At 44.8% G+C, this 27,550-nt stretch overlaps 2 protein-coding genes across 5 annotated transcripts; one reads left to right on the forward strand and one right to left on the reverse strand.

The window, feature by feature from the left end:
* Positions 1-1,026: 1,026 nt before the first annotated feature.
* Positions 1,027-5,594, forward strand: LOC118285632 (putative E3 ubiquitin-protein ligase UBR7). The gene is made up of 11 exons (XM_035609359.2): positions 1,027-1,934; positions 2,210-2,343; positions 2,452-2,512; positions 2,608-2,703; positions 2,812-2,865; positions 2,983-3,088; positions 3,205-3,365; positions 4,092-4,286; positions 4,441-4,597; positions 4,731-4,792; positions 4,927-5,594. Exons 1-11 carry the CDS (start codon positions 1,818-1,820, stop codon positions 5,008-5,010), a joined length of 1,227 nt encoding a protein of 408 aa, XP_035465252.2. The 5' UTR covers positions 1,027-1,817; the 3' UTR covers positions 5,011-5,594.
* A 14-nt stretch (positions 5,595-5,608) lies between these two features.
* On the reverse strand, positions 5,609-27,358 carry btbd7 (BTB (POZ) domain containing 7). Of its 4 annotated transcripts, none has more exons than XM_047327314.1 (11): positions 27,102-27,358; positions 20,362-20,591; positions 17,556-18,698; positions 12,210-12,418; positions 11,639-11,714; positions 11,066-11,226; positions 10,819-10,962; positions 10,246-10,435; positions 9,862-10,040; positions 9,216-9,626; positions 5,609-9,082 (listed from the first exon to the last, which is right to left on the reverse strand). In XM_047327314.1, exons 2-11 carry the CDS (start codon positions 20,441-20,443, stop codon positions 8,306-8,308), a joined length of 3,372 nt encoding a protein of 1,123 aa, XP_047183270.1. In that variant the 5' UTR covers positions 20,444-20,591; positions 27,102-27,358; the 3' UTR covers positions 5,609-8,305. The 4 variants fall into 4 exon arrangements, with proteins under 4 accessions (XP_047183270.1, XP_035465241.1, XP_047183269.1 ...); XM_035609348.2 differs by having other exon boundaries at positions 9,222-9,626; positions 26,966-27,358; XM_047327313.1 differs by having other exon boundaries at positions 26,966-27,358.
* Positions 27,359-27,550: the final 192 nt, after the last annotated feature.

Consider the following 27,550-nt stretch of genomic DNA (forward strand, 5'->3'; position numbering starts at 1 on the left):
CCACTCCCGCCTGGCGGGTCACATTCTCTGACGTGATTTCACGCCCCGTCGTGCCTCCTTATCGATTTAGTACACATGGCCGCATCGATGAATCGATTAATGGACTTTGTCTGTGGAAAAATTATGAATCCAAAAAATGTTCCTCGCAACACAAGATACATATCTTGTTTTGTTTGAGCAAAACACCAAAACTGAAATATATTCAGTTATAACACAAGACTCACAGAAGTTGTATTCTGCCATTTTTATAATAATCAAAATACAAATATAAAATAAAGAAACCTGTCATTGATTAAAAAACGTATACTCTGCCAGAAAAAGAACAAAGAATTTTCTACAATTTACATTAATCAGTAGAATGGCTGCTGGTCAATTGTACATTCAATGAATGTTTCTATTAATCTCTTCACGTGATGCAGTTTGTTGTTGAGATTTAACCACCTGTATAAAATGCTGAAATTTGTCAGACATTATTTGTGATTTTCAGTCTGTTACCTGGATTCAGTTTCACTATTGGTCAACATCCTATGTACAATAAGAATAAACGTGGATCTGTAAACCGGTTTGTGTTGTTGTTGTTGTGGTGGTGGTGGTGGTGGTTGTTGTTGTTGTTGTTGTTAAAAACAAACAAACTGTCGTTTGCACAATGATCTGATCTTGTATTTGTTGGCCCAGTGCAGTTTGCATTAATGAGAGATGTAGTCTACTTTCGTCCGTGCAGCAGTGAGCTCAGATTTTCGGCGGGCTCCTAGAGACACACGGCACAGTGGCGCCATCAAGTGGAAGACCAGCGGAACATACAACATCATTTTATTTTTAAGACATTTTCAAGATTTAGAACACATTAAAAAAACATGATGTTTACAACAAAACCAAACATAATATAATAAAAATATAATATAAAAACATAGGATTGTAAAAAACACAAGAAAAACAAAACACAATAAGAAAAAAACACAATATAACTGTATAGCACAACAGTATAACATAAACAATAAACGAAAACAAAAGAAAACTAAACAAAACAGACACTGCTGGAGGCTGTGGGGAGGACAGGCCACTTTCCAGTCTTTCTCCGGACCATGTACCATCAGGACAACCAGGTATGTAAGCTTTGATAGATACCTCTCGCATTCTGTATAATCCTGAATAACATTACCTGTGAGAAAATAACATCAATAAAACGACACATTTTGCGTTGCCAGGTTGTCGAAATCTTGTGGCTTGTGTTTCTCCTACTGCTCTGTAATGTTGTTGTTAAACATATTGTTAGATAAAGAAATCCGTAATAAGCTGTAAGTAAATAGTGTTCTGCTCTTCAGATCCCCTCTGCATGTCAAACGTGGTCAAGTCATTCAAGGTTTTTCTGGATGCCAGGTTGAGAAAAATGTTCACAACCTGGCAACCTGAAGCTGTTCTTATTAGTAGCCTATAGCTGATCAGTAAATCATTCATACATCATTAGGTAACAGCCATCATTTTTTAAATGCTTTAACTAGTGCATTGATTGAAAGTGGTTACTAAGATAAAATAAGAAATACATCTAAATAAGTCAAATCTCTATCGACACCATAGATTAATAAATACAGAAAGTATTGTTAACAGCAGCAGGGAGCATCTATTGATCAGTCATCTTGCGTCACTTCCTCCACGTGGTCTCGGCCCAAACTCCCGCCCGGAACAGTCGTCTGTCAACACCGCTCCGTTGCTCGCACTCAGTTGTCTGTCTCTGTGTCTTTGTCTGTCTCTGTGTCTTTGTGTGTCTCTCTGTGTGTGTGTGTGTGTGTGTCTTCCTCCATTTCACTCTTTTAGCCAGAATGGCTGCACATAAAGAGGAGGCCGAGCTTGGCGACATCGTCGACAACGAGGAGGAGCTGGAGCAGGCTTTGTGTGTTCTGGCTGGAAGCGACCCGGAAAACTGCTCCTATTCGCGGGTAAGAAGATTTCCCTGCGCCGCATCCCTGCAGCCATCGCCTTCATCCCTCCCCCTATAATCTTTGTACCCTAATGGGTCCTTATTTTGTATAGGACACTAATGAAACTATGGGGAAATGATATTATAGTCCACCCGTGTCACTGCTGCATTTCTATTTACCCCGAGTGTGTGTTGTTCCTTCTATTAGATCATTTTAAATAAGAAATATAGTCCTTTTAAAACGTGATGTTTTAAATAAATGTACATTTCTAAAGCCTGTGTTTGTTGCTTCAGGGCTATGTGAAGAGACAGGCTGTGTTTGCCTGCAACACCTGCACCCCCGGTGCTGCAGAGCCTGCTGGGATCTGTCTGGCCTGTGCCAATAAATGCCACGATGGCCACGACATCTTTGAGCTGTATACCAAAAGGTATTTAGATGAAATGTGTGTTGTATTGATAATACAAATTGTATACCTCTGTTTGCCTCATCGCTGAGGTCCTCAGTCGTGATCCGCAGTTGTATTCTTCTCCTGTAGAAATTTCCGCTGTGATTGTGGGAATAGCAAGTTTCGGGATTTCCAGTGCCAGCTGAATACTGTAAGTCCGCTTCTTCCATCATTTCTGAGCATAACCCAGCTTGTATGCTATGCACATTCAGTTTCCTGAAGTCATTCCACTCATTGTGTTCACAGGCCAAGGATGAGGAAAACATTAGAAATCACTACAATCACAACTTCAGTGGCTTCTACTGCACATGTGACCGGCCGTACCCAGACGCAGACGATCAGGTTTGAGCTTCTTCTCACACAATTTAGATAATTTGTTTGAAATCTACTGTTTTTATGTCTGTTTCTAAACTGTCACAATACAATTTTTTTTTTTAAATCACCCAAAAGGTCAATGATGAGATGATTCAGTGTGTGGTCTGTGAGGACTGGTTTCACAGCAGGGTAGGCATGAGTCTGTTTATTTTTATGAAAGTATTTCTGAGCACTTCTGATTAACATTTTAACTCCACTTTAAGTCTTGTGCTCTTCATGTAGTCTTTCTTTTTTTGTCTTTTACAGCATCTGGGCTGCACTGTAGTGGACCCTGAGGAGCTGCAGGAGATGGCGTGTGAGGCCTGCATGAACAAAGCTCCCTTCTTATGGACGTATGCTGCTCACTTTGCAGGTAACTCGTTCTCCCGATCTGCTTGCCACAGTCAGTAAAAGATACACGAGACCTAACTTTGCAAACATTTAACAATTAAATCAGGAGAATCATTTTTAAACTCATTTTCCCTTCAGTGGCCCCTGTGATCAGCGTCAGTCATCCTGAAGAGGAGGAGGAGGAGGAGGAGGTGCAGGTGGATGTCGAGGAACAGGGAGAAAAGGAGGAGGCCTGTGAGCCAAGTCCAAGTGGGGATGAGGAGGGACCGTCCACCAGTGTTGAGTACACAAAGCAGGAGGTGAGAAACATGGAAATGAGAACCTCTGCCTTCGTTTCCATGGAAGGTTTGCCATATTTAGAATGAAACCAAATAGTGGGGAGTTTAATTGGCCTCGTGGATTTTCTTAAAGCAAAACATAAAAAAAAAAAAAATCTGATGACGAATCACAAATCACAAATCAGATGCTTAAAGGGTAAAAAGCTAATTTTAACATTTAAGTACTCAAGGGACATCATTTAGGGCTCTCTCTCATTTGCAACTTCCTGAGTTTCATGAGAGAAACTCAAAAAATTCAGGTATGATCTGCTCTTTCAGGTTATGTGGGTGCTGGGGGGAATGGTGTCATTTCCTGATGACTCTTGTGCCGTTCGCTGTAATCATGTTGATGCCAGTCTGCCACTAGGTGGGGCTGGAGTGCAATGAGGAGGATTATAGCCCAGAGAGCAGGCTCCAGCTCCCGTTATCGTGCTTTCCCCTCCTCTGGGTAATTAGAGGAGAAATGACCCATGAGGCACTGCCTCTCCTGCTCTGCAGACAGCTTTGGCCAGGCTTCACAGGACTGCTTACTGTAAACTGGTGATTTTCATCGCCCAATCATGTCATCGTGTCAGTCGCCTTGAGACATCGCCGGATGAGTCTGCAGAGCTGTGTGCAGCGATGTTTCACAAAGCCCAGGTGTTACTGTCTGTCCCTTCATGCGAGCGTAACACAGGAACTCACGCTGTCCTCTGTTATTATTTGCAGGAAGAGGCAAACCAGAGTTCCCCTTGCAAACGGACCCACGAGCAAATGACTGGCAGCCCCGGAAAGGCCACGACCAAAACGGAGGCGTGCAGGCTAAAGGAGCTCCAGGCCCAGGGGCTGGAGAGGCAGAGACAGGGAGCAGTGTTCTGGCCGTACAGTTGGCGCTCCGAGCTTTGCACCTGCACAAACTGCAAGGTGGGTCACAAATAGTAAGCTCTCAGGTTATAGAGGCTTTGACAACGCCCGTGTTTGCTCTCAATGTTGATCATGCGTAATGTAACAGAACCTACGAAGCACCTCAGCATCTATTTTTAATGACCGTTTTTTATTCACACATTGGTGTGGGCAGAGGGCCTACGTGGCTGCCGAGGTGCAGTTTCTCATGGATCAGTCTGACACCATTCTGGCCTATGAGAACAAAGGTTTGAATGAGCCGTTTGGGCAGCACCCACTGATGGCACTGACGAACTCGCTGGACCGCGTACAGCAGCTGGAGATCATTTACGGTGAGCATGAGGGGCGGGCAGACGGGCGGCGGGGAGGATCTGAGGTCAATTTTGTAATCGTGTGAAGTGTATTTCAAGGGAGAGGTGATTTGAGATTTGACGTGGATTCATTAATCCCATCTCCTTCCCTCAGGTTACAATGAGATGACGACTTCGATCACTGCCTTTTTAGAACAGTGTGTGGCTGAAGGAAAGGTGAGAAATGTCCGTCTAAGTGCAAATTTAATCTGGACAGTATTTAATTGATTACCCATGGGCTTTGCAGTCATATTTGGTGGACACTGGTCCTTTTTGTTTGCATGACTAACTCACTTCCCCGTTTCTATCAGACGGTCACAGTCGAAGCTGTGCATCAGTTCTTTGAGGAGCTGCGTGCGAGAAAAAGACGCAGAACCAATGCAGGATACCAGTAAGAAGGAGGCCACGTTGCTACCATCATATGCTACTTTCATATGGGGCTTTTGAATGTGGAAGATGAGCCTTTTTTCTTTTTTGAATAAAGAGCTTTCTGCTGCAACCAATGTGATCCTTAAGCTTGAACAATTAGTGCTAAGAGGACGAGTTCAAGTTACCGTTGAAAAAATGCAACTTTCAGATGGCATTACTAAAAATGAGGATTGTGAATGTTGGTGGTAATTTTCACACCTGGTTGTTTTAATTGATTGTGAGTGTGATGCCTTAACCTTGAAGTTCCTGCTGAAACATTTATTGTTAAATGCACATTGATGGATCTTTGTGATCAAAAGAAATATTGTTTCAGCATTTTGCTTTAAAAACGTTGGGACTGTGTGGTTGTTATGAGAGTATTTCACATGAACACGATGGTTCCATGGACATTCTTGTGAACTTGTCCACTCAGTTATGCTGGGCTACATACCTGATTTTTTACATTAAGATTTAAGGTGAAGAGGACGTTCTGGTGTACGTTTGCTGCTGCCGTGTGTGAATTAATGTTCGCAATAAAGATTTCACATATCTAGTGTGCAAACAACCCAAATGACATGGCGTGAATTCCTTAATATCAAACCAGTTTATTTTGAGGATGCCCAAGTTGACCACTGTTATGCACCGTTTGAGGCGACAGTAGAAAAATAGATTCAGTGAAACTAAATGCAACTTAATATTAATCTACAAACATGTTTTATAAGATACCATACAAGTACAATGTACCTGTTATAATTCAACACAAGCAATCACACATTAAAGATGGTTCAATTTCCAAAAGGTGCTAAATAACACTGTACACAAAACGAGCTACATGAGATTTCAAAGAACTATTTGATGCAGGCTGGTAAGCTGGTAGAAAAGGGCTTGCATAGACATCAAAGTCACTTCTCCAATAAAAGCCCAGCCACAGGCGGGGAAGGCACTGACTTTTCTACAGCAAAGAGCAAAACAAGGACTTTTATCCAATGGAACATTGTCCTGGAAAATAAAACAACTACCCAACATGAACATGGGGAGGAATCTTGGAGTTTTGCATTTTTTCCCAATGAAGCAACCAAGATGGAAAAATAATTTTTCTGCTTGGCAACTTCTTCACTGCTAAGCAGAGTGCTAATATCCTCAGATCCTCTACATATTCCTGTTACTTTTAAAGTCAAGGGAAACAAGGGAAGAAAAAAAAGAAGAAAAAAAACCCCTCTACAACATGGTAATCCACACCACCTACAATATTGAACAGACTTCTCTAAATGCGCAACATTTAAGAACGGAATAGTTTGAGACACAATCCTTTTGTTTTATACCACACATTCTGAGTGAGATTTCATGACAGAGACAAGTACACAGTGTTGTCCACTACAGTAAAAACACAAACCTTCGACGACCACTAAAATGTGATAGAAACCATTAAAAATTCATCAGAACATGTGAAACTCAAATTCATTATATACAATTTCTATTGGAGATGTGAGCCTGCAATCGCCAAAACTTTTCTTCAATATAAGATTCCTTTTTTGTTCGAAATTCATTTGTTCCTTTTCCCTTCAGCTAATAAACAGGTGGCTCCTACAGTGCAACGATTTGCGCGTATGTGAGGTTGTGTGCCAGCTGTTGGCTGTAACAGGCTTTTATGTGTGTACTTGCAGGGTTGTGGAGCTACAGCTGCTGTGGCTCTTTAACAGTATATTTAATAGCATCAACACTGACCGTGCTGGTCCACAACCTCCCATGAGGCGATGAGATGGGAGGCCTGGAGTGTGTGTGTGTGTGTATACATGTTTTTTTCGCATTTGGATTTAGTTAAATCTACCTCCACCACCCAAGATCAGCTGCAGTGAACGTGTCCGCAGTGAACAGAACAGTCAAACGAGCAGTTAACAGGGGCTGCGATATAATGACATCATACTTAGTTGACTCAAGGTAGCTGAAACACGCACTGGTTAAGGCTTTTGATTCGATTACCCCATCCTATTGGGTTAAACAGAACCAGAGGGAGCTCTTGCACACTGACCACCACTCTGTGCTCAAGACTGGTTAATCATCTCAGACTCTCTGATATGTACAAACAGACCTGACTAAAGTTGGGAGTGTACATTACTGAGATTGTCTTAAACACCTGTGTATTAAAGTTATCCTCGCACACGCACACACACGCACAATCACCTGTTCCAGCTGCAGAACCGACAAATCCCCCGATACGCCGTTTGATAACTGTGCGTCAGTTGCCATGGCACCCCAATATTTTCTACTGTATCTCAGTAATGAACCCATCCGCCCCCCTCCCTCACTCAGAAAAAAACACAGGGCTTCTGCCTCTAAGCTAGACACCGAGAGGCTGTGATAGTTGAAGCCTGACACAATTATCAGACAGGGTTACTGGAGAATGACGAGCTCTGATGACCTACTTCCTGTCGGATCCAATTCCTGCTTTGTGTGACCAAGCCTCGGCCCATTACTCATCAGCACTGCAGAACCATGGCCAGGAGGGGAAAACTAGTCAGGTGGGTTGCTATAGGCATGCTACAGGAAGGAATGGAAATACAAGTCATGGGAGGAAAAGAGTACAGCCAGAAACGTATTTACATATCGTTTTATCATTATACTCTGTCCTAGACTGTGTGCCATTGTTCGCTTGTGTAAACGGAGATTCCAATCCAGCCATCTCCCCATTCTGTGCTGAAAATAATCAAGAGACAGCAGAGCTAATGAATGCGGTCTTTGTTTAACCATTGGTTCATAACTGAGCTACATCTAGTGTTGTGACCTCCTCATGCAGGATTCACACAGTACAGAGCCAAACTTGCTTTACAATCCAACTCAAAGAGATCAATCCATCCCAGTAGAGCCCGAATCATCCACTAAACCAGCAGGACTAGGGAAGCTTGCCGAGATCATTTACAAGCATTGACAGTTAACTTACAGCTCTTACTCCTTCCATACTCTGACTGTGTGATGGATGGCACAGTGTGATCGAGGTAGGACAAAAGAAAGGATCCTATAAATAGCAACCATTGACCTTGTTCCTGTCACACACACACACACACACACACACACACACACACACACACACACACACACACACACACACACACACACACACACACACACACACACACACACACACACACACACACACACACACACACACACACACACACACAGTATATGCAGGCACACATTTAGTGCTTTGCCGTCCATAATGATGGACAGCCACTCATCACTTTTTTCCCTTTTCTCAACTCAACCCCTGGCCCTCAACTGGGGTTAAAGTGCAGATTTCTTATAAGGGTAGTCAGGCTTGCTGGGTGACCTGCGGTCTCTGGCGATCTCGTCCGTGACACTGTTCCTGTGAGGCTGCTGGAGGGGGCTCGGGCCTGATGATTCTCCAGATAAAACCATGTCCTCTGGGGCATCTCTAGGTCCTATGTGCCTCTCCTCATAGCTGTCCATGTTTCCACTGGGGGACCGTAAATGGCCTAAGCCATGAGTCAGGTCTGTCTCATTTGATCGCCCCCTTGGGATATGTCCCATCCTAGGCTGGGCCCCAGAAGGACTGACAAGGACTCCATCATGCCTCTGAGAAGTCATACTGAGGACATCCAGACGTAGAGGGTCTGGGGCCGTCCGTCCTTGCATGTGGCCTTGGGGCTGAGAGTCAGAAATGTAAGGGGCTGGATAGGAGCTGGAGGGGTTGCAGCTGTGGCTGTAGAGGTCTGGTCCTGCAAAGGAGGGCAGAGGGTGACTGGAGGTCGGGGTTGCAGGTCGGCAGGAAAAGTCGTACAGGTCAGGGAACTCTGCTTGAGCCTCCAGCTTGGGTTCAGGAGCATGTCTCTTGCAGGTGTGGCCGTGTCCAGGACCGTGGCCGTGGCTGAGGCGGACAGAAGGGCAGGGCCCATGGGGCAGATGGTGGCCTGAAGGGCCCATGGGGCTGTGAGGGCCATCTCTGTCCATCTCTACCATGTGCTGTTCCCTCAGGGACATGACTGAGACACCCAGCGCAATGTCGGGCATGAACTCCCTCATAACAGGCTCCATGCTCATCTGCAACACAGAACATGTACAAATATGTGATGTTACCTGACAACTGAGCTGCTGATGAACCAAGGCATAAACCATGAAGCTGCAATTAAATAAACAAAAACGTCACGAGGACTCTAGGAAGTAGCACACATACACTCACCACTTGCTGGTCTGAAAGCAAAGCTCGGCCCATGGCCTGCGGGTTGGTGCAGTCTGTGGGCTGGGGCCTGGGCACAGAGGAGTACTCTGAGCTGCCATGCTTGGCGGCTGCATGGCGTTGTATCAGGGTGCGGTTGCAGGGATAGGAGAAGGAACGGGTGGGGGTCGGCATGGGCACACGGGGTCGCCAAGCACCCTTGAGCTGAGCATGGCTGGGTGTGGCAGGGGGGTGGTACGGGGGAGGTGGAGGAGGTAAGGGTGGGTGGAAGCCAGCTACCCCTTCCAGCTCTGTGAACATGCTATCCATGGCTGGGCTGCTGTTTACCCGACAACGACCCACCTGGCGCAGAGCAAGAATTGGACTCTCGTCACCAAACCGTTCGTCAGGGAAGAACTTGTACGGGTTCTGAAGAGAGAAGAAAAAAATTGGAGCTTTAGAGATCTATATCCATTGTGGTCCTGAGAAAAGAAAAAAATATTTTAAATTATTTTCTAAAGATTGATTTGTCTGGGATTGTTCAAGGCCCAGGTCTGCTGTATGAGGTCTGAGGTCTGTCACCGTCCTCAGCCTTACCATCCAGTTAGTATGACAGTATCGACAAACTAATCCCCTAGGGACAAATTTTCTGCTTTCTGCTAACCTGCAGTAACTCAGTGGCTCCGTCTGCCAGACCAAACTCCCTGAGCACCCGCAGCTGCAGCTCATAGCTGACGGTCGCTCCTTCACCACAGTTGAGGGCGTATGCTCTCTGGACCTGCTCTGTGTGCCGCAGCTCCAGCAGCCTCCGGATCATCTCCTTCACCACGGACAGCTGAGGCACTGAAAGATGCAAACATAACAAACACAGTCATTTGATTATAATTGTGTTAATGGCTTGACACAATTTGGAATATTATTTAGGGTCACCCTTCGGAATCAGCCACAGAGCAGCATCATGTTTCAATATACTCAAGCAGGTTGGATATTCGCTGACATGAGCCCCATTTTCTATTACCATCAGGCCATACGTGAACAATTTACTTACCTGGAATCTCATTGGCCACAACCGACGGAGCAGTTGTTGAATTCCCTGCCATTTGCTGGTGGTTGATCATGTGACAGCACTGAGGCACAGCATTGTTGACCATGTAGAGTGTGTCTGGGACATTGGACATGCGCACTAGTCGCAAGCGCACCAGGTCTGTCTGCTCCACCATTATTTCATCGAGTACAGACTGAGGACAGGTAGACAGGTGAAGGCAAGTGAGACCAAAGATTTAATAAACAAATAAATAAATCTATGCCCTATGTGTAGGGGCAGGCCTATAAGTTATTAAGGAAGTATGTAAATTGAAATTAATTTCAGTCAAGAAGATGGAGCTAACAATGGTAAAAATGGTGAGTGTGTACAACAACAACTGGGCATGGGGGGTTTTCAGCACGACTAAGCTGTGAACAGGGCCACACATTTCTACACTTGGTTGCTTAATGATTAGCCTGTCCTCTTCAGGAAACTCTCCTCTCTTTGATGATAGCTATATGGGACAAAAAAATAAAATAATCCCCTACTTTCTGCAGTGTCTGGAAGCTTAATTAATCACACGTGAAACAGCCTTACCTTAGCCTCCTCCAAATAAGGAGAGAAGAGGCGGGGACGCACATAGATGCCGGCGTTCTTCTGCCGTAACCAGGCATTGGCTTTTCCCCCCTCAGCCATGGGCAGCATGTCTGAGGGAGGGGTGCTTATCAACCCTCTTTTAAGCTGCGAACAGGATGAAAAATGTGGATCAATGCTTCAAGTCACAATGACTAAGGTGTGCACTGCAGCTGAAAGAGAGAGAACAAAACATTAAAGCAGTACTGACCGCATCAGCAAGGACGTCACTGTTCGGAGGTAAGATGTGCTCAGTTCGGATGAAGGGCAGCAGGGGAGACAGGATCTCTCTTAGCTCCTCCACATCCAGGTCTCTTCTCTTCACTCCCCTCTTGTTTACGCTGTGAGCTGTGCCGCTCAACAGGTTGGGCTCTGGGTAAATGAGGACAGGAATGGCCATTAGCAGCTCTTGAATATAATGCATAATGACCATGACTATGCAACTGCTTTTAATGCTTTCAAGTCAACCTGCTGGCTGTTCATGGAGTGAGGTTCAATTTAGCAATGCTGTTTCAGATTTCTAAAGCAGGTTGCTAGCACTTATATCAAATGATGATTAATAACCTTGATCATAAACCCCATAGAAGAGAACTGCTTATTGGGTCAGGGCCCATTGACATGTCCAATCAGTATGGAGCCACTCCTGCTGACTTTTTTTGAAGGGTAAAGTTTGTCTCCTTTTTGTAACGCTTTTAAGTGTATTTTGGAGGCTGGTGAGTGGGTTATTTCCTCAGAGTCATTAGGGGGACTGCTCAGAGGGTAATTATAGAGTGTATTATCTTACCCCTGTCTGCCATCCTCTTAATAAGCTGCTGCTCGCCCCACTTAACAACATACTTCAGAATGTCCTGTTCACTCGCCTGTGAATGAGAGCAAGGTACAGAGAGAAGAGAGACGGACAGAGAGCGAGATATGGGACAAGGTTAGATATTGTTCAAGAACAAAACTGGGAAGCTGTTAAATGAGGCTACGGTGAAAATACAATATTTCCCTGCATAGCTCAGGCCTGCTTGGTTTGTATGTGAGTAGTTGGATTACAACACTTCCCCTCAACCATCTGGTCTGGTGTCCAAGGAGTTTGGCAGAGCAGATGACAGCACAGCTTTGATTAGGGTTGTGGCTTTGAAGGCATTTCCCTCCAGGGAATGGTGTCAACTCAACTCTGGAGACCCTTAGTGTCTGTGTGTCTGTCTGTGTGCGCGCGCGAGTGTGTCTGCGACTGAGACAGGGATTGTGTTAATGCATCTATGTGTGTATGCGTTTCCTGCATTTTCACCAAGCAACCACTGTGAACAAAGTTAGACACATGTTTCTGAAACTTTGGATGGACAGGTTGACAGGCGATGTCTCCTTACCTGCAGGTAGTCAGACTGAATTGCACTGAGAAGGTGCTCTTTACTGAGCTCGTAGAGTACATCCGAAGAGACAACCTGACTGAACTCTTCACAGAGGAAGTGCATGGCCTGCCTGTGGACCCATTTGGAGCCGTACGGTTGGGAGCTCCACTTCAGGATGGGGACGAGTGAGTCCAGAGACAAGCTTTCCACGACTATGTCCTCACAACCTGGGAGAGACAATGAGACAGACGATCAATTCAAATCTGTCTATGGGCATAAATGTAACATATATAAAAAAAAGTCCAGTGGTTAAAGTTTGCCTTATAGCATTTGATAAAAAACAAACTTCTGATCTTGATTTAACAACAGTTATTGGAATACTAGAGGCAAGTCTTCAGCCACAGCCAGACCATCAGTAGTTTTGACTTGTATTCACTGACCCAGAGACTCTCATAGCCCCACATCCTCCTAACTGCATTTCCTAAATCAGAGCACATACCAGAACAGCAGGCAGCGGTTTAACTCTGTAACACACCAACTGGCAGAAATGCCTTTGATACCTTGATGTGTTGCAGTCTCAAGCTGCCTCCTCTTAACCTTGATAAGTTAACACAACAGCCTGGGGACAATGTGCTGCCCGGTTCACAAGCATGCACACTTTGCAAATATGTAAACAGATGTACATAAATCAAAATTGCATTAAAAAGCCACAGAAAGCTCGGGGAATGGTGTACCTGCTCCTCTGTCTACAAAGACTCCCAGACACTTAGTCATTCACATCCACTTAACATAACATATGACTGGTTTGGTAAGGCAATCTGAGCCAATCCCTGACAAGCCAGAGCCTCAATGGCTTTTATTCTTAGACTTTGTCTGATCAATGATGTTTAATTCAAAATGAACATCCGTGGAGATAAAGCCAGACTGACTGACGTCCGGCCAGAGATGCACTGAACTGAAATACAAGCTTTCCGACTTCCTCATTCCAGGCTATCCTGTCCATCAGCTCTTGGTTGGGCCAGAGGCAACACTCCTCTGGGAAGCTCTTATCTTAAACTAAAAGATCTAAGCTGCCTTTCCGCCCCCAAACCACCACTTTGAGCATACACTCTGGGAAATTGGACACTGCACTTGAGAGCGATGACTCCAGGGATGCTTTTTCTTTTGAATATAAGGCTTAAGATCTGTTCAAGCTAGGGATGCCACGGAGTGGAAACTTTCCCACCGATTAATAAACTTGCGACAACACTGGTATTACCCATTACACCGGTCATTATACAGGAAAGTATCTATAGAGCGTTTACTGAGTGAGATCTTCAATGTTAGCCTCACTCTTCTGCTGCACATGAGGTTGTGTGCAGTGTTTCCCATTTGTTACCGTGGCAGTTCACTTCTTGTAATAACATGAGAGCTTTACGAAGTCTGGCGCTGTTGCCTCAGTGTAGAGCTGCGAGCAGCACATTGATCTGCCCGTCAGTGAGCCAGTGGACCTTCAATTTTTCTTTTTACCGTCCGTTGACACCAAATCCTCATCATCCTTGTCTGTCAACTCTCCTCTCATCACCTGATAAGACTCTGTTACTTCCGTGATGTGATTCTGCTCTGCACGAAGCAGACATTTTCACTTTAGTTTGTGCACAGACGAATTGACAAGTGTTTCTACAAAACAGGGCGGGGATCGGCCCACACTCACAGGCGCAAGGGGTCTGCGGCGATGTCGGCAACCCACCCGACCCGTCTTGAAACACTGACCAAGGAGTCTAACGCACGCGCGAGTCAGAGGGCTCGCTTACTTGAAACCCCGTGGCGCATTGAAAGTGAGGGCCAGCGCGCACCGGCTGAGGTGGGATCCCGGTCTCGCGGGGCTCCGGGCGCACCACAGGCCAAAACAAATTAATCGTTAGATTAGTCGATTAATCCAAAAAATAATCGCTAGATTAATCGTTTGAAAAATAATCGTTTGGGACAGCTCTAATATTGATGAAGGTAGACGGTTGCTACCACTCATACACAAAATGAAAAAAAGAAACAGACTGTGTGGCTGGTGAAGTAACACAGACTAGCACGGCAAGCCTAGTTCAGTCACAACTCACACATTTTTTAAGATGAACACATACACACATGCACATTCATATACATGCATAGGTGCACAATGCACTTCCCTGTTTGTGTCTGTGGTTGTAGTGGAATGTTAGAAATATGAAAAGCAGACGCGTGCAGTGTTTTAAATGAAGAATGGAAATCCTGCATTGTTACGGAGACATGAAGTTGAAATGTGGACCCAGGCACTTTGCCTATTTTTATTTTTATCAGCTGTAGACAGACTAGAAGAGTGAATGGATGCTCTGTGCCTCCATTTCCACTACTCATCCCTGTGCTGCCCGTCTTCTAGAAAGTGACTTAGCAAGTTTCAGCCTTCCACCTTTGCATCTTTGCCCTCTCCTGAAAGCGGACACACAGGCACAAAAAGCAGACAATTCCCCACTTGGGGACCAGTGGCACAGGAAAGCAAACAGCTCAGCTCTGTGTCGGCCCATTATAATTCACAGCGACAGCCAGTCTTAAAATGCAGCTCTTTCATTATGAGCTGGAGATTAGAATCAGCATCATATCTAACACCAACTCGCCTCCACAGGTGTCATGCCACGTCCAATGGAGTGTAGCACTGACAAGAATATCAACACAAAAGCAGGAACAGCAACAGCCAGCTCCACACTACTCCAACTTTGGAGGACGCATGCATTTTTATCTTGCTGTTATTTTTTGGAGCTCCGTGTTTATGGAGCACAAAGCCTCCAAAGCCACTTAAAACATCAACTGCACTTATTGGCCTGTAAACAAGTCTGTGCATGTAAATCATGTCTGATGGTCGCTCAAGGATTGGGCCTTCAGTCAATGCACCGCAAACACAAGGTAGGGCACTGAAAGCACTGGTCAGTCTGTGAGCATGGAGGGAGAGATGGAACTACACACGCTGAAACCACACCAACAGGCAATCATTTCTGTGATGCACTTGAAAAATTAATAAGGCTTTTAATATTGGTTGCCACTTGAGTGAGATGGAGTCATAAAGGGATGCACCTATTGAGAATTAAGACGGAAGAATGACAGCGTGCTCAGGCTGCTCTGCAAAAACCTCCACGGGCTGGGAGCTTCACACAGCCTGAGGGCAGCGGTCGAGGAGCATGCGAGAGGGAAGACAGGGTGACAGATGAGGGGGCTCTCTTCTTATGAAACCCCTGACATGAACCTCTCTGCTGCCTCCTGAAGAGACATGGCTGCTACTGAAGTTCAGTGGTTGGGACGGACAAATTTCTTGTTTCATAATCAAGCCACAGATGGCAAAACTATTCTACAATTTGCAATGTGCAAGGCACATAAATAAAATGAAATAAAGAGTGGAATGAAGAGCTCGAGATGGTAATAACAGGAAGCTGAAGGATAGACAAAGCAAGGGGACTTAGACAAAATGACACCAGGTCAACCTCAACCATCCTACCGCATTCCACATTGAGGTTTCATGGGAACTGTTTAGAGCTGTGCAACACAGTGGGAGAGGGAGGAGAGAGGGGATAAAAATACCCTTCAGTAGGGGCTTGTTGGAGTGGGGGGGATGGGAGGGAAGAGGAGGTGATGGTGTGCGGAGATGACACTATTTGCTTTCTTGCAGGCTTAAGCTGCCAGACTGACCCTGAGAGTGACACTGCTGCTTGGGGGCGGGAGGTGATGTCTCACCAGCTGTGTGCACTGTGTCGGTGTACAGTGCTACTCAGATCACTGCACACGTCTTACAGAGGTGATTGAGTCGTGGCTCAGCACAGTCAACACAGCATTTCAGCAGCTGCCCAGTACTAATCCTGTGCTTTTAAAAAAGATTATACAAGTAGGTTTACTATTGTTGATTGCATTGTCTTAAAAAAAAATTTGTTTTTGTTTTTTTTTACCTTTATCTTTTGACAGGACACATTTTTGTTGTCATCCTCAAGCTCAAATATCTGCACATTCACACCCGTAAACATTGCATCATGATATACTAAACAACCTTGAACCCTATGTATACACATGTAGTAATTCAAACCAAAATGCTTGTTGTGTTTGACTCACAACAAGCAATTACTGAGTGAATTTTTGGTGTGTTTAATGATATTGAAACTTTGTGTTTAAGAGGAAAATTATACTGTTTTGATTTCATTATACAGCATGAGGCATTAAAATCATATGCCTAAATGATTTAATGCATCTCATCGACAAGTTAATTAAAATCATACAACCTCTCTCTGGATTCACAGTGGAGATGGATGGGTCAAAACATCAGACTTTTGGTGTGCGTTTAAAATATGCTTCAACGAGCATTGCATATCACTAAGGTTATCTTGATATAAAGGGGAAGCTCTATTAGGTGTGTTGGAACGAGGTGAGCGTGACAAAGTGAGTGGCCCGTGTCAAACATTGGCTGTAACCTTTGGCATGTTACTCGGGTCATTCTGAAACAGCGAGTCAAAAAGCCAATGTCATACGAGTAAGGATAGGCCGGTGAGAAAGTAGAGGACCAGTGACGACGTGTTGACAGAAACTGGGATGCACTGCATGTATTAGACAGTAAGATGTCTGACCCTGGAGATTCAGACAAACACTCCAGCCTGCATCAATTTGCTTCTGGCAGCCGCAGCAGCTCTAACACCCATCACAGTCTGCCAAGCTGCTTAACACCAGCCTATATGTTAACATATGGCAACATGTGCATAATATTATTTTAAAGAGGTTAGAATATTCAGACACAGTGTGAGAGGCATGTAATAACAGATTAGAGTAGATTGTTATATTGTGAGGCATTCAGTCAAAAAAAAAAACAGATGTAGATCTACACAAGCGTTTTGTCCTTGCTGAGACCCTGGCAGCAATGACACTCATTTATAGTCAGTAGACATTTTATTACGGAATTAAACACAACTGAATTGTGAGATGCATTACGTTTCAGAAGCAGAGCTGGACATTTAAACTAATTTATCAACACATCATGAATCCATTAATGTCCTAAATTACTAAAATCACAATTTTGAAAAAATGTCTGTTAAATGACAAAAGCTATGCAAAGCATTAGATTCATTATTAACATATGAATTGCACCAGCATTATAGAGGAAGTACATACACTGATGTGTGAAAGATATAATCAAAGTCATGTTTAACGGTAAATCTTGTAATGTGTCCTGATATAGACCAAAGGTTATGTTGCCCTGCCATAATCACAAAGAACAAGACGGCTGTAATCATCACACCATGTCTAAAGAGAACATCTTTTTTTAACTTGTCATGTGCTGCAATTTGTGTTTGTGTGCTATAGATGTGTGAGATTATGACTTACCTTGAGCCAGCATACTGAACTCCAAGAACAGAGCGATGTGGTACAGCTCCATGGCCTCCTCGGTGCGTGTGCTGGCCCCACGGCCTCCGGATACAAGGGCTTGCACCTCCCCAAGGCTACTTGCTGAGGGGCTGCCCCGCAGCACTAAGCCAAGCTCCACCACGTCTGTGTACATGCAGTGGAGAATAACCTGCACATATTTCCGTGGGATGATGGACTCGTCCAGCACTATGCGGGTGGGTGTCTGTAATGTGCGCTCTGTCATTTCCTCTCCTGTGCGGATGCGTCTCTGCAAAAGGTTTCTAAAGAAAGGGGAGCGTGCCGAAAGGATTGCCTTGTGTGCCCTAAGGTCCTCATCCGGGGTCCTGGGCCCCCCATTGCCTGCTGAGCCCCCTGTTGGTGCAGCAGCCACAGCCCCTCTCTCATTACAGCTCTCCACCATCTCAGAGTCTGAGGAGAAGCTGAGCAGAGCATCATAGTAACACATGTAGTCAAACAAGCCCTTCATATCAGCCTCCAGTGAATTGGGCGTACCGAACTCCTCGCTGAGCTGCACCAGCACATCCACATTCTGAAGCCTGGTATCCTCTGCTCCGCCCACCCCAAACTCCCCAGTGTACAGGTAATGAAGCAGGGCGGAGAACATCGGCACATCAATGCCAGCTGTCTCAACATCCATGAGAACCTCTGCTCCGTAGCCAGGGGAAGAGGACAGCAGAGACTTGAAAAAGGGGCAGCGGGCGGCCAGGATGGCCCTGTGAGCTGGGAAGCAAGTACCTTGGAAGATGAGGTCCACATCTGTGCAGTACTTGTGCTGGTAGAGGGCAGCGAGATCCCGCTGCAAGTTGGGGGCCTCGGCACGTGCCAGGCTGGCCTGGAAGCTCAGCTCCTTGAGGGCTGCTGTGCCCTCATACTCCTCCACCAGGGCCTTTGTGTCACGGACGTCCCATCCTGACAAAAGTTCCCGCATCTGCCGCGCATGATCTGCTGAGCGGCTGGACTTCCTCCTTTTGATGAACCTCCGTTTAAGGGTTGCTAGACCAAGGCTCTTCTTCTTCCTGTCCGCGGGCCGCTCATGGCCGTGCTCCAGGCTGTATAGCTTGGACTCCCAGCCATACCCCTGCTGAGAGTAGGATGAGGTCCCTAGTAAGAAAAAACATGCAGGTTAGTTTCACAAGAATTGTGGTACAAGAATTGCACAAAAATATTAACAAAGTGCGAATAATATGTTTACTTCATGACAAAACTATAATAGTTGTGATGACATCTGTTCCTCGATATTTCATTTTATAAATAGTCTTTTGATGACATGAAACTTCATATCTCCAACACCATTTCACTCGACAACTAGAAACACAATCTGTCTCTGGCACCCCTGTGGTATGGCCGGCTCTATGAGGCCAAGAACACATTGGACCTGGATCTGAATCATGATGTAGTTCAACAGTAGAACACAACAGAGCCCCTTTATTTCGTTTTGGTTTTTGATCACCAAGAACCAATTAGCTCAAAGAAGACTTTGTCCTGCTTTGCACTTTTCATTGAACTTGAGGCCACTCGCATACTTGGGTCCCATCAATTACACGGTTATCTTTGGCCTGAGTGACAGGACTCGTACGTCAGAAGAGGTTGTGCCAAGGAGATCCTCTCCGCCTGCCCTTCTCTCAGCATCCATCAGTGTGACCCAAATAGTAATTATTCTGACACTGTGAATCATCGGCGGCCCAGGCCAGCTGAACCAAGCAACCACAGCAAACCTCAGAGGTGTCAGGGGCTCGGGAGATACTTTGGCTTCTTTGACATTAAAAGTAGAAGTATTAGCAATGTTTTGGGGTTTTTCTTGTTAATCCACCTTTGAAGCAGTTTTCCAAACCCTCTGGCACCGGGGGCTGCAGGGAAAGATTTAAAGGACTAAACCAGAAACCCACACTAATTTAGGAGTACCAAAGATATCTCCTAACATGATTCACAACAGAGTAATGGACCGTGCTCTCCAACAACGGAATATGCTGCTTAAATATAAGTAATACATAATTTATAGTGTAATACATAAAGCATGTGTAGAAGTACCACACAACCTAATATATCAGACTTTTTTCTCACGTGCATGCGAGTACAAAATGTTCAAAGAAGCTGGACAAGTAGCTGTGAGGGGAACAATAAAAAGTAAAAAAGAAAAGAAAAAAAAGTATTGCTCTATGAGACAATTCAGACAAAAATATTATAGCTGTAGTATTTCTGACACTGACAACACTGTTGTTAAAATGTGAGGCTCTGTAGCCATTATGCCAGTCAGCAGAAAAGTGAGGCACTCTAACAAGACACCTAGTCCAGATACTTGATTTTGGTTATCCACGCATGATGGACAATGGTTTCTTTGCATATCTGCCCCTCATAACACTTCCATCCATCCATCCATATAGCTGAGAGACGTAAATGCATTGCTTTTTAAAACACATTTGAGTCATTTGTATGAGTCAATGGGCCAGTTCAAGAGCTCTCATGCACAACAGTGTTCACCTCTTGCAACATTAGTTGTCGTGGAAGCAGGTTAATCTAATCTAAAGTGCGAGTTTGGCCATGCTAGACCCCTATTATGTCTTTCTAGCGGTGCCAAATTGGGTTAAGGACTATAGTTTGAATATTTCATTTCAGAAGAGAGTGGGGAAAACATTTTTATGGCCAATAGTTCATCTTACAGGCGATATTTTATCAGATTTGGACTGAAAATACAGAATGCTCCATCTGAAATGACCACGCATACCAATCACAACACATGTAATTAAACCACAGATAAAACACCTACCTATGAATGTCTGCTGTGCCTGTGCATTCCCCCCTGTGCGTGGGGAGCATGAGTGTGGATAGCTGGACCCATTGGCACCCATCCTCACTTCTCTTCACTTGCTATGTGGGGGTCCCCCCTCTTGCTGAGTCATTCTGCTCAGACAACGTATTCCTCTCGATTCCTTTAGTGGAGGGTCAGGCACTGATCCACTGAAGCATCCTCAGAGCCCCAGGCCCAGCCTGCCATGCCTGGAAGAAGGGATAAGAAAGAGAACAGAGAGAGAGATGTTGAAGAAAGACTGATTACATTTTTAATGTTGCAGACTAACATCTCACTGGGATTACATCATGATGAGCTTGGACAGTTTGGATCCTGTCAAGGATGAGGAATGGCCTGGGGCATCAATGTTAAAGGAAGCTGAAGAGAAGGACATCTATTACCATCAATCACACGGTTTCAGCCACATTGATTTCAGTGCAAACATGAATCAAAGCGGCCTTGGCAATTTAACAAGCTTGGAATGCTAAAAATGTTTTTTAGAGAGATAGTCTTCATCTGACGACTGTGTTTTCAGGCTCTTATCTGTAATCTTCAACAGTGACTTCCTCTGCTTGGCCCTCAGGAAACTTTAACTGGAAGTTGATAACAAATCTAATGCAGATGTATGTTGGTTTTGGTACGATGCACAACATAGTCTGCTCTTGCCCATCTTGTCCATTTCAGTAGTGCACAAGTATATCTATGCTGTGTATAATCATAACACAATTTCTGTGACAATTCATTGACCAATGGCAGATCAATTAAAGCCAAGCTGCTTAGTGTTACATTCTCATTAAATAACGATTTAAAATTTATCGCCAGGCTATTTCTCTAACTACATTTTTATTCAGTTCATGACAGTAGAGATATACTCATCTAAACACTGTGTCACAGCTGATAGTACTGAGAGTCATTATCAGCATTGTTTTTATGAGAAATGTTTGAATGAAGTCTTGCATGATGTGAATACACAAAGCAGTGGCTATTCCCTTTTCATATTTCTAGTTGTATTGATCCACTGTGGTCAGTGACTACTACCCTAACCCCACTGGACTTGTTGCTGTAGATTTAATTTGCCATACAATTAATTAGCCTAACATATTCCTGTTTGGTTATTGAGTCCTGTAACAATTTCTCAATAGGTCTTTACTTTTGTTTTAGCTGCGTCAGTCCTACTGTCTCACTGTTACACTGTCACTGTCTTAAGGTAGGGACACACCAACACAATGTCAAGCAACTCACATCGACTAAAACCGCCTGCTTTATCTGCTCTCATAGAATTTGTCTGGCCACGTCAGGCACACAGAATTGTACCCAGAACACACCGCCAAGAGACTAAATCGAACGGTCAACTAGCGCGTACTTTCTGCGCCTGCGTGTGAGGAAATAACTCTTGATACCATCAGGGGGCGGTAGTTTGTATACGTTGTTCAGAAAAGGAAACTAGAAAACCCAACCAATGATGTCCAGTGGGCCAAACACCATAAAGCGTAAACAAGGCAATCTTGCCTACCATTCTCACAGCACTCTAGAAACGCTAAACCCGAGCAGCCAATCAGAGGGATCTCTTTCATCAACTGACTCCAACACCCATTCAGCAGAGAACCATCTCATCGACGAGTATTGACGGTGCGGAACACATCGCCATGACTTGGACAATAGAAACGCATCAACGATCAGACAAGCTCAGACAGCCGACCGCCGGTTTGGTGTGTCCTGGCCTTTACACTGACACTTGAACAGAATGGAGCCATTGTTAATGCCAATAGTACCAAATCTGCTTTCTGATTACTCTAAACATCTGCTGTGAAAGTGGTCCACATAGTTTTGATTTACTATGCCTACATATTGCATAAACCTTGAAAGAGAATTACTCCATATTGCAAACCGCCACTGTGACACTGATTCTACAGGGCAAGATATTAAATTATTTAGGTGGCTGTTAATTCATGGGGTCACCATAACAAAATTCAAAGACAGAGAAATCTTTGTTCGAGATAGGGATAGCAACTACAAATAGCTCCATATGGTCATTTCACCTAACGCTCGTCTTGCCAGCCATGGCAACAGCCAAGACGCTCCAGTAGGTTTTCTGCTCTCTCTCTTTTGTACTGTCACCGTTGAAGAGCTAGCAGAAAACAGGGCGCCTCATTAACAGAGCATACTGCCAGCCAATCAGAATATTAATTACACACTGAGTATATCCAGCTCAATTCTGCCAACAATTAGATTGGAGATCAAAATCATTGTGACTGTTTTCCAAACCAACGGGACAGATTCTACAATTTCCATGGCTTTTATATCTAAGGTAGGATTGCATAAATATGCCCTTTCATAAACATCATTAAGAAACTTGGAAATGTAATTCGCATTGCTCTGGACATTTATATGTATATAACCACATTTGTTTTCTCTTCTGTGTGAAACAAGACCGAGAAATGGAGTGTGATGGGAGATCTGTTTTATCTCAGCCTGCTAGTTTTTCCTGCCTACCATACTAATAAATCATTGTGTCTGCCCCTGTGGAGCAGCACTCCGCAGCCTCCCAAGGGTTCAGTGGAAAACCACAGCCTTTTACTCCACGCACACAAAATAGTCACCAAGCAGTCACACCAGAGCACTCCAATAAAAATACGTTAGTTGATCTTTATTTCATTAGACTGCTTTAAATAAGCCCTGTCTTCACAGGGAATTCATTTGGACAAAATTAGAAAAAGAATTTGAATATGTAGGAGCGGAGGAAGCCCTTGAGATATAGACCATCTTGTTTACTAAAGTGGGTGGAGGGGAAGGGGGTCCTCAAAGGAGCACAGCAGAGGCAGGATAAAACAAAGCAACCAACGCATCAATTGAACAATATGCTGACTCTCAGATTGGAACACTCGCAGCTTCAACTCATTCAAAAGAGTGAACCAAATTTAACTGCAGCTTCAGTACAGAATCCTGAAAGCATAATTTAGGACAGCTATTTCCTTGAGACCTGACTCGAACTGTTCAATAAGCAGCATCTCTGCCATAATCTCTCTGATGCTGAACATTAAGACACTTCTCTGCAGTTTAGAGTGAAACAGTGTTTCTGTTGAGCTCAGGCTGGGAGCAGAGGAGGGCAGTGCCACAGACGGGGGAAGGCAGACGCTGGCCGAGCTGGACTATGCGTCCCTAATGAGAGGTGACAGGAGATACTCCCTGCCCCCAACTACATCTCTCTCTCTCTCTGCGCACACTACACAGTGTGCACATGTGCACACCTTCAAACTGCCCACCTTGCCTCAGACGCCTGGACTAGTTTTTTTAATCAGCCACTTGCAGAGGTTTGAAAGACAGAGCCCCTGCCACCCACCGAACCATTACCATACAAAAATGCTTGGCACAAGAACAGGATCCGATGTATTATTCAAATGACAGAGGGCACTTTATCAATCATTAATGTGGATTTTCCTCAACATGGCCAGAGAAAGGGGAAGAGGCAGGTATGCGGGTCCCCTTTCCTGTCTGCGACCCCAGATCTCAGGAGGATGTTCTTATTATTTCAGTCAAGACTTCGACAAGTCATTCCACTAAACTTAAGCTCAGCCGACGAAAAGCACAAAGTCAACACTTTGAATCAAAGTGAAAGACAAAATTAAGCTAAGATGTCATGACAAGACTTCCAACAATCAAAAGCGATGTGAAGATTTACTTGTGCAGTGTAGCACATGATTGAGAAATTTCAATTTCTTGCATTTCTGGGTATTGAGTAACAGTTTACGAATCTTAAATGCATCAATTGCTATTCTGAAATGGTTCAAAGAAGCCTAGCTGGTGTTTACACCGTTTGGTCCCACGGTTAATCATATGAAGGAAATGATGAAATCACCATCACATAGTCATCTATGTAAGGCTCAATGACCTAAACTTCTGGAGATGAGCAATCACTGTTCCAGTTTCACAGTCAGCCCTGAATGACAAGCGCAGCAACAGCAGAAACTATGAAATACTGTATCCCATAAACAGCCTGTGTAAAATAACACAGTAAGTGCAAAATGCAAATTAGCCATGTATTTTAAAGCTTTCGATTTCTTCAGAGCTTTTATTCTAATTAGTCCATTAATTGCATTTTACAAAAATGTACTTGTTTGACTTGCATACGATAGCAAAGGAAGATGCATGTCTTGTCCAACTAGTGCATACAAAACTACAGACAAATTATGTCAACTTATAGCTTGTTATGATTGCAGGTTTTAATAAAGTTAGGGGAGTACAAGGAAAAAACATTTACCGTTACAAAGTCTGTTAAATGATCTTTGGGGAGAGTTGGCAATTATGCGCTTTGCAAACCAAGCTGGACAGAAATACTGCCTCAGACTGTAATTATAGACCGTTTGACTCTTTGGATACTTGATACAATCAGAGGCGCTCTAAAAGGGTCATAATAAGCAATGCGGCGGTGAGCAGAAAACCAGTACTTTCTAACATAGTGACCTCTACGGTATTGATGCGTCTGCACACATCCCACAGCAAGGCGTGCAAGTGGAAAATGGACTGCAGGTGGAACAATAAATGACTAAATGACTCCTGTGAAAATAATAATCTCATGATCTAAGTTAAATGATAGGTGGAGAGACCAGATTTAGAGGCAGAGAAGACCGTTTAAACCCTGCAGTGTTTTTGACAACCGGGTCAATCAGTATGACAGCGAATCAGGCCATTGGACTTATTACAGGTTAGCTGCCGGAAACTACAGGAATCCGAACAGGCTAGAAAACGGCGACTGAAATGACAGAGACAGACAGAGGAAACAAAAGTACCCACAACGATGACTCATGGTGGGCAGCCTCTGGATTAGCCTGTGTCAACCAACAATATGAACCGTAGTCCTGCATATTTAACATTTCACTTGCTATGTTGCTGTCAGCAGAATACCTTCTTCCTTTTTCTTTTTGCTGTGGAGGAAAACAAAACTGTGGATATTAATAATATATTTTAATCAATCTCATTTAAGTTAATGCCTCTGAGTGAAAACATCGTGACACCTTAAGTGACACAGACCGAATGGATGAAAGACATTTTCAAGGTCTGCTCGCAGGCCGAAACTGAACGGGGCATGCACGCACACACACACACACACACACACACACACACACACACACACACACACACACACACACACACACACACACACACACACACACACACACACACACACACACACACACACACACACACACACACACACACACACAGATAACTACACAAACACAAGCCTGGCAGTCAATCTCCAGAGAATGAAGGGCAACTCAGGAAACAATGAGTGCTTATTTTAAATGAGTTGTCAATGCTCCTTGTTGAGTTCCCCATCCAGCTGGCCAGGGTAAACAGTACTCAGGCCAAAGTCCAGCTCACTCAGTTACTCTGTGGCGAGTACTTGCAAGCTCACGGCCTTTCATGCCAGTCGTGGACTTCTGAGCATGTAACTCCAATAATTACATGTCATTACACAGCACTGCAGCGCTGACACCGAGTACTTGACCTGGTAAACAGAGGAGCCCAAATGCTGGAGGGTACAAAACACAAACGTGCCCTTTCCAAACCAAAAGACACACAAACCAAAAGAAAACCCAGAGGAAGAAGACGCGGTGTGGAGGATAGCGAAAACCAATTCGGCGAGATTACTACAGGATTATCACAGTGTGCATATGGCTGCCCGCCACCTTAACAGATGGTGATATCAACCAACACCATATTCATTGTTAGAGGAACTCCCTGGGATAGAAAAAATAACATGATGTGGGTGAGCAAACAGCAATGTGGGCTGTGTGAGAATTGGCCTGACCCCTAACACTCACCCTACCTGCAAACATGCAGCAACCATTGACCTTTAAATTCATCCAGGATACTACTACTGCTACTACTACTACTACTACTAATAATAATACATTTCATATATAGAGAGCACTTTTCATTGCTAAAAGCAATCTCAAAGTGCTAATAAGGAAGTGATTCTCTCTGCTGCCGATGTCTATGGCTCAAAATTCACCCACGAGCGGAGCACAGATGTCTGCAGATGACAGACACTGTTGTCGCCGTGTAGCACAACGGCAACATGCAGGCTCGTCCACGGCGGACTGGGGGCTGCACTCTCACCCTGGACTTTCTCTGGCCGCCCGATCGCGCACACGGAAGAGGTGAAATAAGAGTAAAAACACAAAGTGAAAACTGGGTCGATCGATCGCAGAGTCGTCGTCGGCCCACCGTTGACGCGGAGCTAGTGTCGGGTCCCGGGGCTCCCGGAGGGCTGCCGCCGCTCGGAGGAGACCCGCTCCGCTCCGCTCCCGAGGGCACGAACCCAGCGGGTCGTTCGTCTCGGCCGGTGAGGATGGCAAGGGAATAAATGGAGAAATGTTTCCCTTCAGCCCGAGCGAGAGGAGTCGTATTCACCACAGCCCTGTAATTAGTAGCATACCCTGCGAGGCTAGGGGCAGGCTACCTCCGCCGCGGCGCTGCGACTTCACCCCCTCCGGAACAAAACAAAAAAAAAAACAACCGCAATTTACTTCGAGCAGGATGCGAAAAGTGTCGAGAGCTCGGCGGGCGACAGGTTTACCAGAGAGTGGAGAGCTCGGAGGCCGCGGCTGCTCCCGGGCTCCCCTCGCCGTGTGAGTCCCGTCTCGAGCCCAACTTGTCCCTGGCAGACAGAAGGAAAAGGAAGAAGAAGAAGAAGAAGAAATGCGGCTCAACACCTTCTTTTTCCAACTCTGCTCATTACGCACGGCTCGACGTCAGCGTCCACATTTGATCTCCAGTGCGCGAGCGTTTCCACTTGCGTCGACTTTCGGCCGGATATTTTCGGCATCTAGCTCGACTGAAAACTAAACAAGAACGGTTTTTTTCTTTTACTCTCGGTTCGATTCGGTATTTCCCCACATAGTAGCACAACGCCTTGCTGGGTGGTTGTTATGGCCTATCCCAACGCTACCCATTCGATGCTGGTGTGGATGAAAAACGAGTTCATCCGGTCGTGACTTTCAAAATAAAGGCTTATCGCTGTTACAAATTTGAATTTGTGGCGTTCGCACAAAAACATTAACGGTGCAATAAAAGCAGTTACAAATCCTGCGTTCGGTATTTTACCTCTAAAAGTAACTCTCGATCATGACCTGCTTGAAAATCAGTGAGTAACCCCTCAAGT

This window comes from Scophthalmus maximus, chromosome 15, assembly GCF_022379125.1.
Source record: "Scophthalmus maximus strain ysfricsl-2021 chromosome 15, ASM2237912v1, whole genome shotgun sequence".
NCBI lineage: Eukaryota > Metazoa > Chordata > Actinopteri > Pleuronectiformes > Scophthalmidae > Scophthalmus > Scophthalmus maximus.